At 46.0% G+C, this 11,316-nt stretch overlaps 1 protein-coding gene across 1 annotated transcript in view; it reads left to right on the top strand.

The window, feature by feature from the left end:
- The first annotated feature begins 98 nt into the window (after nt 1-98).
- ACO2 (aconitase 2) overlaps nt 99-11,316 on the top strand; it is a 34,911-nt gene continuing 23,693 nt past the window's right edge. The window contains exons 1-3 of the mRNA XM_090042930.1: nt 99-238; nt 8,770-8,912; nt 10,118-10,376. Of these exons, the coding sequence (XP_089899056.1) occupies nt 203-238; nt 8,770-8,912; nt 10,118-10,376 (438 nt within the window). The 5' untranslated portion in view covers nt 99-202. The remainder of the gene's footprint in view (nt 239-8,769; nt 8,913-10,117; nt 10,377-11,316) is intronic.

The raw sequence follows: 11,316 nt of genomic DNA, 5'->3' as shown, positions 1-11,316 counted from the left end.
ACTGAGCAACTTCCGACCTCGCACTCCGTGCGCTACCAGCCAGGCCGCCCACCCGTAGCCGCCCGCAATACCGCCCCGCCAGGACCCGCGGCTCCGCCCTGTCTCCTGCCCGCCGCGAGCGCCCCGCCCCCCTTCTCCGCGGCTCTCTTAAAGCGGAGCGTGACGTCATCAGCACGCGACCTCATCTTTGTCAGTGAACAAAATGGCGCCGTACTGTGTCCTGGCAGCTCAGCTAAGGGTGAGTGTGGTGGGGTTCGGCCTGGAGGCGGCTGTAGGTTGGGAGCAAGCCCGGCCCGAGGCTGTGGGGTGAGCTGGGTGACCGTTGACAGGTTCGTTGCCGCCGGCGCGGGGCCTCCGCGTCCCTGCCCGCCCTCTTCCCCCTCCCTCCTCCCTCCCGAGGTCAGCGTGTCCCTCGCGCCTCTCCGGCCCTGTTTCCATGGCGACCGCCCCTTCCCGGGAGCGGGCGGCGGGGCAGGCCTCTCCCGGGGGCTGCGGGAGCTGCCTGGCGTTCAAGGTGAGGGCAAGGTGAATGGGGGCCGTCGCCTAAGGGCAGCTTGGACCCGCCTGAGACGGGGGTGGGGCCGGCTTGGCTCAGGCCCTGCCGGCGGCGCGGCAGTCGGCCTAGGCAGTGCTGCTGTGGGCGGGCACTCGGGCCGGTGGAGGGCGCTGGGTTGTCATGAGGAATGGCAGTAACATGTGAGAATCACGTGTGCGAGTGTAGGGCTTCGCTACTTTTTTCCCTCCCCTGGGTAAGGAGTAGTAGAGCCCGGCTGCTGCAGCTCCTGCTGGCTAGCTTGCTGTGCCCTGTTTCCTGTTTATTTTGCCCCTGTGCTTGGCAGGTACCAGCTGCCTCTAGAAGGCAGGGCACCCCATAGGCAAAGCCTGCATGGGCCCTGAACTAGGCAAAACAAAACAGGGGGGCAGGACACCAAGCTGCTTTGCTTTCTCTTTCTAACCAGCAAGAACTTTTATCGGTTTGTGCCCTTGAGATGCTGTATCCATGGTGACCTTTAAAAATTGCAGCTCCTTTTGACGTGACCTCCCCATTGTTTTTTGTGCTAAGGCCATCACTTATATGTCTAGAGTTCTGTATCCTCCAGAGGACCTCATTGCTAACCACATTTGCTTTTTAGGACTCGAAGTAACTCCAGCGGAGGTCAAATGGGAAGCTCTACTTGAGATCCAGTCTTGGGCGATCTAGGTTTCACTTCCTGCTTTGACCTTGGCTAACTTTTTGTTGCAGTAGTTATTGTAAAGTAACAGCTTGCCTTCAGAGCTGTGCAAGAACATTTTAAGTCTTGATCCATATTTTTAAAGTATCTAACTTGCTTGCATGAAGATCCTACAGAAAAATGTTCTTTTTCCTTAAACTAGGTAAAAGAACCAAATGGTATAATTTGATTTTGGTTCAGAACAAATAGAAATGTTTTACATACAATGGGGTGGACTTGTGGAATCCATTGCTCTAAGACATGATCGAGTTTAAAGATAAAATTAGGTTTTTATGAAAAGGATAGATTATTAAATGGTAAGTTTGCAAACAAAATGAAGGGTAATCAGCAGGAATCCTGGATTTCTCAGTTTAAAATGGCAAAATAAAAAAAAATCACAAATTCTCTAGTTAAAATGCCCAAAATTGCATTTTTCCACAATTAAAATGAAACCTTGTGTTCAACCAATGTAGATTGATAGCTATCAGTTGAAAGCAGTGTTTTATTAACATCTTTACAACTTTAAAGCAATTTAGAAGCCTACCAGTGCCTCAATTACTATAATAAAATAAATTCTAAATGCCTATAAATTCAGGTGTTCCATTTATTTTTTAGGAGGTTTTTATCATGGAAAATCAGAACTCCCCCAACCCCCTTTGCTCACCAGGATGCGAGTCCAGCTGCAGCTGCCCTGCCCTGTGCTTTGTGGCGCTGATCAGCCCTGATATTGCTCTTCACAGCACCCCCTGATCCTGCTGGTGCCCCTTCCCCCAGCCCTGCTGAAGTGGGGCCTTTAGCTGCCAGAGCTACAGGGCCAGGGACCCAGGGCCACAGCCCCCTGGCCCTTCCAGTAGTGCCCAAGTCCCAGCTGCCACCTGTGAGAGGCAGAGGCTACTGTGACCTGAGCAGAGCACAGAGCCCAGCTTCCCCTCCTTCCACAGGGGACACAACTCTATGCCACCACCTTCACTGCTGCCTGGTCCAGCAGGGGGTACCTCACCTTGGCAATGTGGGGCTACCAGTGGCAGCACCAAGCTTCCCTACCCTACTCTGCCTTACCGCACTGGGTCTTGCCTGCCAGAATGTTGAGGCCTCAGGTGGAGAACAGCAGGGCATGGAGCCCTGAGCCTGCAGAGGGCAGCCTGCACCTGCCTCCACCCTGCACGCAAATTTGGGGGGTGCATGCCCATCCACAGGAATGCATGCAGCAGCAGGGAGCCAGTCTCCCCACTGTCCCCCAAATGAGCTGTTCATGGCTTTGTCCTACTCCCCACCTGGGCCCTGTGGCCATGCATTCTGGCCGAGGGCTCCAAGCCCCATGGCCCATATACTGCTCCAGCTGGGCAGCGCTCCCAGCCCTGCCCAGCTCCCTTCCTCACTATGGGGGCTTCCACCCTGTGCCCCCTGCAACTTACCTGCTGGAGCTGTGGAAGCTGCTGTCCATGCTATTGTGTGCGCATGCATGTGGCACCCCCTGCCTGATTGCCCTCCTCCTGTTTCCTCTAGCCCAGGGATGGGCAATTATTTTGGGTGGAGGGCTGCTTACTGAGTTTTGGCAAGCCATCGAGGGCCACATGGCAGGCAGCCAGGGGCAGATAAGTATTAATTTTCTAAATTTTTTAGGTACCGCATGGGCTGGATAAAATGGCCTGGCGAGCTACATCTGGCCCACGGGCCTGACTTTGCTCAACCCTGCTCTAGCCCCTTGCAGGCTGAAATTCTGTGAGCCTGCAAGGGGAAACCCACCATTTCCTGCATTTTTTTTCTCCTTGTAAAGGAAAAATTGAGACTTTACTGTGGTTTTTTTTTTTTCCGTGGTGAATAGAAAACACTAATCCCTGGTAATTGGATATGCCTTTGGATGGCTTTTGTAGATGAAGATAAATCTTTACCTTTGGATACCATTATGCATATGATAAAGGACTGTATAAGAGTAACCTCAATTATGGTAATACCTTCAGTATAGTGTATGACAGATATTGCAGTGTAAACCAATGCAGGAAAACACTGTAAGTAGTGAAGAGTTGTAAATTGCAAGCCTTGGCAGAGTTTAACTCTCTGTACTGGAGTTAGCCAGGTATACTGTCTGCTAGCCCCAAATACAGATCTGATACCAGTAATGGCTGCAAGAAGTCGGGGTCTGTTTCATGATCTCATCTGAAAAGTGGCAACTGTGGCAAAATACTGTTTCTTGCACAGTGTTTGAGAATTGTGGATTCAGAGAGAACAGCAAAAGCAAATAGATCTCATACAGAGCTTTCTGTGTACCTAGGTTTTCATTGGTGGTCTTGTTACAAAGTGCTAAAGCTGCTTGATGGGAGGTAGTACTGTATGCTTGCAGGAAAAGTGGAAGCTCAGAACATGATTATAGCTGCTACTCAAATCCAAAATGAGGTGGGCCTGCAAAATTACTTCCACATGTAATTACATTCCAGTATAAGAAATGCACTATTAAGCCAAACAATGTCTGGAGATGGCAACCCTCTAGGTCAGTGGTTTTCAACTTTTTTAGGCTCAAGTCACCCCTGCCAGCTCTGAGCTTTCACTTGTTTTTTTGACTACAGAAAAGTAATAGAGCAATTCCTTGCCAAAACTCAGAAAATGAGTTAGAGGTCTGAGCAGTAAAACGAGGTGAGGGGTGGTGAAAAGAATCTAACCAGACCAGAAACTGCTGAAACAGGCTTCTGAAACGAGTCAGATATTAGTGTGTACAACGTTTTCCTCTCCTTGCTAAGCTAGAAGCAACAGCAGTCATCACAGCTGACCTCTTAATAAAGAGGTCAGAATGCTGCTAACACCATGGATTCTCACTTGAAATCTGAATTTATCTTGTGAACTACGGTTGCATACCTAACAGTGTCAACATTGCATGGCACCCTGCAGTATCCTTGATGAGATCTCAAGGCACCTACGGGTACTATGGCACCCTAGTTAAGAATCTCTACTCTTAAGGTTGTGGGAAAAAACAAAAATGATTGTTTTTGTGGTAGCCCCACCCTGGCCAATGCTGAGACTACAGGGATGGCTCATGTTTAAAAGCGATGCATGGCCTGTGCAGGGAGTGTCTGACTTGCAAGATGGGAGGGGAGAACAGACAGGCTATCCACTTCCTCTCTGTGTAGAATATCTACAGCATTCTATAAACAAGGGTTTCCTCAACTGTGATGCCCTAGATACAGGTGCATTCACCACGGTTTCTGTTTTGTTGTGAATAGGAGCTTAGCTTCCTGGATTTCTCTAATGTATCTGGTGCTCTTCGCAGAATTTTACTTGATCAAATTCCAATTTCAGAAGCTAGTATCTTTCTGTACGTGGATGTTGGCTCCCGGAAGCTTAATGCAGGGCAAGAAATGGGTTGGGGATTTCTTTTAAAGTCAAGACAGGATCAAAAATGTGACCCGATTACCAGTTTTTCAACAGATAAAGGAAGTCTTCCTTGCTTTAAGTGCTCAACTTTTCTTTAAATGCCCAAATGCTCATGTTGAGGGACTAAAAGCTTTCTAGTGCTTACTGGAGAGAGGTGGAAGAAGGAAGGAAGGTTTCTATAGAGGTCTAGAGAAAGGAGGTCCTCATGGTAAACACTAGATGCAAAAGGGGAGAAGCCTCAGCAAAGCATTTGACAGCTCATTCATCCAGAATCTTAAGGTTTGTCTGCAGTGGGACTTTATGCCAGAATAAGATATGGTATGACTTTAGAATGCCATGGGTATTCCAGTACTATTTCCCATGTGGACCCAGATACTGATCAGTATAGACAACTCTGTGGCTGTCAGCAAATCCTTTTTTAATACTGTGAGATTCCTCTAGATTCCCAGGATGGAGATTGATTACCCTGTTTCTAGTGATGGGTGGCTTCATCATACCAGTCACAGTCACAAAAAAGGGTGTAAGACTCCTGGCATGGGCATGGGTGTGGGTAGGGGGAAGCAGTGACAGAGCAGGGCTGGAAGCTGTTAGGGTGCTAAACTTCAGAGGATGCTTCAAGTGGCATCTGGTAGTCTTGAAATCCCCTCACGTGGAGGTGGGAATGAGGGCCCAAATAAGCTTCTAAAAATTTATGAAGAGGAGATGGGAGGAAGCTTGGAAGCCACATTCATGTGGCTTCCCTGGGGGCCCTTTTAGGCCTTTCAAGTCTTGCTAGAGTTTGATGCTTTTTAGCTGAAGATGATATGAAGGTTTACAGGAAGAGGAGAAAGTTCCTGCATTATTGTAGAATTTTAGGGTTGAGAGCAGAAGTTTTTCTTCAATGAGATGCTGGAGTACTTTGGGTTTTTCTTCCTCTGCACCACTGAGTAGAGACTCACAATAACCCTGGGAGTTTTTGTGGGATAAAGATCATAAGGTCAGCAACAGAATTGTTGATGTGGACTGGGTAAATAGTTGAAGAGATCAAAGAAAAAACATTGTGTGCCTGGCCAAAAGTCAGCATGTGTACTTTGAACAGTGGGGGATATCTGTCGGTAAGAGAATTGTTTCACCTCCTAGCACTTGTGCTTTGTTCTGAGATTGGGCACTAATTCACAGTGCACTATAGTTTTACATTTCAAAAAAGGAGGGTCAGGTGCTGTGTTTTATTAACTAAATCAGAGTTGCACTTTTTAAAAAATACAAAGAAGATGACTATTTATGTTCTATTTTATGGTATATGCATTGGCAATCTTAGATCTTTTTTGTCTATTACAGAAATTCACAAGCATGAAGTCAGATGTAAGCCCAGTTCTGGGTCTGGCTGGGTTGTGGGGGGTTCCAATAGTGCCCCCCAGACATGGAGCAGGAACCCAGCAGCTGGACAGCTGGCAGAGTGCCCCCCCATCTCTTCCTTTCTCCCCTATGTAGACATAACAAAGCAAAATGCTCCAAAATAGCAAGTCCCCTGTCTCCCTTCCCTGCTCTACCTTTTTGTTTTCCTAATTTCCACCTATTTTATGTTCTCACTGACTTGGCTTCTTTCATTCCCTTGGAGTCTCAGAACAGTAGAGACTTCCTATACCTGAAGAAGAGCGACGGTGCCCGAAAGCTTCTAAAGAAAACTTTTTTCCAAATACTCAGTTGGTCTAATAAAAGATATCACATCTATGCAAAGAACCTTCCCTGCCAAAATAGCACTTCATTTAAATAGGCTCTGTTTTGGAGCACCTCAGCCAGTTTTGGAGCATTTCAAAAGGCTTTCATGCTTGTATGTATGGCCCTTTTGGAAGGTTTCAAAAGCATTTTGAAATGTTTCAGATATTACATCTGTCCACATCCTAATGGTCCAAATGGTATTCCCCCTCTTTCCCTGCCCCCCCCACACCCACCCACACACTTGCCCCATATTACTTGCATACTACTTGTTTTGTAGTTTTGTGATGAGGACACATTGATCTCTTCCATTGTCACAGAACTGATTGAGATTTCAGTCTCCTAGGCTACTTGAACCTTTTCAGGTCCTAACACTGCTGAAAACAACATAATAAGATAGAGAGAGTAACTGGTTGTGATAATCCTGCATCAGTAGTTCACAGTTCTTTAGTCAATATTTTGGAGACCGTTGTGCAGAATGTGTTGTAAAGATAGCAGCAGGAAAAATAAAATGGTTGTGGTGATAGGTACAGGAGAAGCCTTTAGCAAGAGATGGCTATCCCAACATAATGGGGAGGATGACTAGAACTGCCAGGTAGAAAGCTAAGTGAACAGATACAAATCTGATCAGAAAGGTGTTTGGGGTCTCTGATACTGGGGGCAGCTCCAAATTTCTGGTCGTGATAAGTAATGTGGATATTTTCAAATGTGCCTGAGAACTGGGCATCGAAATCTCTTGCGATTGTTCATGGAGCTTGGGTACCCAGAGCCCTTATGCAGCTTTAGAAAGCTCAGCCAGAAAGCCTTCTGATCATGGGATAGTGGCAAGCCCTTGTATGTAGGGGACAGTTCAGTTTTCCTGGTGTTTCTACTAAGAGGACCTGCTGGGATGCTGGGTATTTTTATATCAATACCTGCAGCTCATAGTGTGCACGAAGTCCATCAGTTTATTTCCATGTCACTGAATACTTGAAAATGGCAAAGTCTTCAGTCACTGCTGTTTTAAGGTTGATTTGTGAATGAGTGGTTTTAGAGAGATTTATTTTTGATCCCTTCAGTCTCCTTGATGTTTTATTTTTACTATTCTCCAAGGTTTTAATACTCATTACTAGACAGTAAGCTGGAAAGAACTCTGTCTGCCTTGGGTCTGAGGGTGGTACAGCATGGCTCCTCTCCCCCCTGAAAAAGGAGCTCAGGTGCTACAGCTCAAGTGGGGAAGGGGGCAGGAGAATATTTCCCATGTGTTGAAAAGTTTGAGCCCCTGTAAAACTGACACCCTCTTCTGGCTTGCCATAGTAGAAGAGCACAAGGGGTGAACTTTCACTGCCACCATAACAGAATTTCCAACATGTGAGGACTCCCTAGGGGGAGTTCTTGCCCTCAAAGCATTGGGATAATGTCTGTCTTTGTGAACAGAGGACAAAGATGACACTGGGGCTGTGTCTACAGCATCTCCGTATTGGGCCCTGGGTTGTTGCCAAGAAACAAGCCCTGCCTGTGTGTTGAAACTGACATTTAAGCTGTGTGGACAGCATAGAGGGTTTCTGAGCCTGGAGTCCAGCACTACTCTCAGGGTTTGTCTCAGGAGAGGCAGTGTGTGGCACAGGGACATGCATCCAAGATCCCTTTAAGCAGTCTCTGCTTGATTGCTGGGTGTGGAAGCAAGTGGGTAGGTCCTGGATGCAGTCACATAGTCAACTAAGTGACTGTGTTTGCCTCTGATCTCTGCCATTTGTCTTTATGCAGCTCTTTTCATGATGGTGTGACTGAAGACATGTTACACACACCCACAGGGATTGTTCCAGCTACTAAATCCAACTTTTAATAGTGCATGAGTCTCCTTCATGATGGTGGCTTTGGTATGCAAAGAAAAATGTGTATTCATTTGAAAAAGCAGGGGAAGGGACTGCTATGATCTGACCTGTGCAGTTCTGCTGTAAATGTCCAATTCATGTTTTTGGTTTTTTTTTTCCATCAGTTCTCTGCTACAAGACTCATTGCTGAGGGGATGTAAATTTGGGTTTTTTGCTGTAGCTAGTATGTTGTAGGAAGACGGTGCCCTGAAAACTTGTACATCAAATATTGTACTTACCCTTTTTATTAAAATAAATAAGTAAAAATAGTGATGCATGTCCTGAATTCAAGGTACTTGCATAGAAAGAAAGATGACAGCAAAAATGGAGCTTTCCTCTCTTCCCCATAAATCCTTTAGCACAGCAAATGGAAGCATGCTGTTATCACTACAAGTAGTGCCTGCTGTGGGTAATCTAGTCAAATAGGTTTAATATTGGGTTGTGCTGTCACTGCACCGGGTACATGTCCACTGAACAGGCTAGATCTTTCAAAGCTACGTAATCGCCTTTAGTCACTTACCTATCAGAATGAGATTTTTAGAAATCGGAGCTGGGAACCAAACACCAAAGGTTATACTTTGTCATGTGAAATCACTTTGCAGATGCCTGGTACCTAATAATGATCTGCAATTTTTCTTTTTCAGCAAGCCCTGAGTAATGGTGTACGGAGATACCATGTTGCTCCTGTTATGTGCCAGCGGGCAAAGGTGGCCATGAGCCACTTCGAGCCTAATGAATATATTAATTATGAGACACTTGAGAAGAACATCAACATCGTCCGTAAGAGGTAAGGTTGGGAGGTTAAGAGAGTTGGTTGCGGAGAAACAGCCGTGACTCCCTGCCCCTGCCTTGTTTCTCTGATACCAGCTTTACATGACTAGTGTTTCAGGAAAAAGCAAACCGGCTAGCATCTTCCATGTAGTGGAAGAATGTATGGCAAACCTGTTGGGCACCACTGTTATATGCTGAGAATCAGGCTGGCCTCATGGAGGGCATGCTGAGGAGCACTAGATTTCAGACAACTGCCAACAGTAGATAGTATGTTTTGTTTAACAGCTTTTTAAGGCATGAGCTTTAATGTGCTAGGCTTTAATCTGTTGTTATTCAAAGAAACTGATGTGGTTAATGATCAGTACTAGCATGACTTGTTTTTAAAAAAAAATAAAAAGAGTCCCTGTCCTCCCTCCTTAGCACATTTTCCCCAGAGAAGTTGCCCTCCTGCCTGCTGGTGCTTGGATACCTAATGCGCACAAACTTGTGAATTCTGTCTGTTGACAAATTGATGGACTTCCAGGTCACTGTTTTTACTCCAGTTTTATCTTGGCAGTAGTTGAAAGCCGTCTTTTAATGGACTAGTCCGTGTCCTTTGTGAAACGAGCTGTTTGTCTGATTTCTATTTGTTGAAACGAAGTTACTGCATCACAAAAAACATCACCATTGTCAATGGCTTCTGTATGAGTATGTCGGGGAAGAACCCCAGAACTGAGCGCTCCATGGACACCAAACTTTGATTTCAGCTTGGCAAGTCTAAACTTGCCATGGGATGTGACATTTTGTGAGTGCAATGATTTGTCAGTTCTATGGATATGTTTTTAAACATGGCCTGCAATCATCCCCTGGACTATGGTCACAAAACTAGGCAGCGTGGGATGACTGTCTTTCCCTGTGCCCATGTGATAGAACTTCCAGGAATAAATACGACTGCTTTAGGAAGGGCTGCTGATGGCTATTTAAGGATGCTTATCTTATGTCACTATTGAACCAAACCTCCTGCCATTCTCTCATGTTTAGATGTTGGCACTAACTGCACAGTTATTGGACAAGCAAGTGGTTCACTACTACACAAAGTGCCTTGGGAGCCTGGTTCCTTCTGGGTGTTGTGCTTGAGAAAAGTTTTGGCATGCCATTCTTCTTGTTGATAAATAGGGTGAAAATTGAAATGTTTGAGCTGATGATATTCAGGTGTCTCTTTGTTGTCTGTTTTCCCCACAGGTTAGACCGTCCCTTGACCTTGTCTGAAAAGATTGTATATGGGCACTTAGATGACCCGGTGAAACAGGATATTGAGCGGGGCAAGACCTACCTGCGCCTGCGGCCAGACCGTGTGGCCATGCAAGATGCTACTGCTCAGATGGCAATGCTGCAGTTCATCAGCAGTGGACTGCCCAAGGTGGCAGTGCCCTCTACCATCCACTGTGACCACCTTATTGAAGCCCAGATAGGTGGTGAAAAGGATCTTCAGAGAGCTAAGGTTATTGTAGCACCAGGACTTAAGAAATAAAAGTTTTCTTCTGTGTTTGAAAGCCTTGATCCATTTCAGTTTTCAAAAGCACAGTTACACACTAGCTCTATAGGCAGGCATAGTAGAAAAGCAAAGTTCAGTTCCAGCCCTAAAGAGTCTATCTAGCCTGAACTAGTCTAATCCATCAGATGATTTATAGGGTGAAATGTAAGGATGGGAAATACAGCCTTAGCTTATTGATGGTGGGGAAGCCCATGGGAAAAGGGATCTTTGGGAAGGAGGGGGCCATTTCTAAGCCATAAGGGAAGTCATTTTAAATGGTAGGGCATGAAAACTGTCAGATACAGATTCCTAAGTTTTTCTTCAGGAGCAGTCAGTACCTGATAGTTCACAGTAAAGTGAGACAAAAACCTCCAGAATGTCCCTGACCACATGTTCACTCATATGTCATGGGTTAGAAGAAAGGAATTCTTTCCTGTTCCCTACCAAGGGATCAGCTGTGAAGGATGCTGTTGCTTGTAGTTTTCTGGTTAAGCCAAGTGAGCTGCAAATGTTGTACCTACTAATATTGCTCTCATTTTGAAAGTCAGTTTCAGCTGGTCTGGCTAGATTCTTGTCCCCACCACTCACCCCAATATAATGGTCAGATCTCCCTCATTTTGGTGCTTCTCTCTGCCAGGTACAGCCTGTCAATTGGTAGTGTGCTGCTTTCTGGACTTGCCCCTCTCATGGTCTGAAGTGAGCCATATCCAGACTTGTCAGTCAGTAGGAGAATTGTTATGACACAAATTTAGGAGAGAGCATAACAACTGAAAGGGGTTGAAATCCTGAAGGACCTCTTTTTCTTTGTTAGAACCTGGAAATATACAGCAACAGATGGAAAGATAGAGGGCTGCCAGTGCTGTTGCACCATCAGGGTGAGGGAAGATTGTCTGGAATAAGCTCTGTT

The sequence above is a fragment of the Crocodylus siamensis genome, chromosome 4 (genome assembly GCF_052110815.1).
Source record: "Crocodylus siamensis isolate JL-2025a chromosome 4, ASM5211081v1, whole genome shotgun sequence".
In the NCBI taxonomy this organism is placed as follows: Eukaryota; Metazoa; Chordata; order Crocodylia; family Crocodylidae; genus Crocodylus; species Crocodylus siamensis.
Note: the sequence above shows the minus strand (reverse complement) of the source record. Positions and strands in the feature narration are given on the sequence as shown.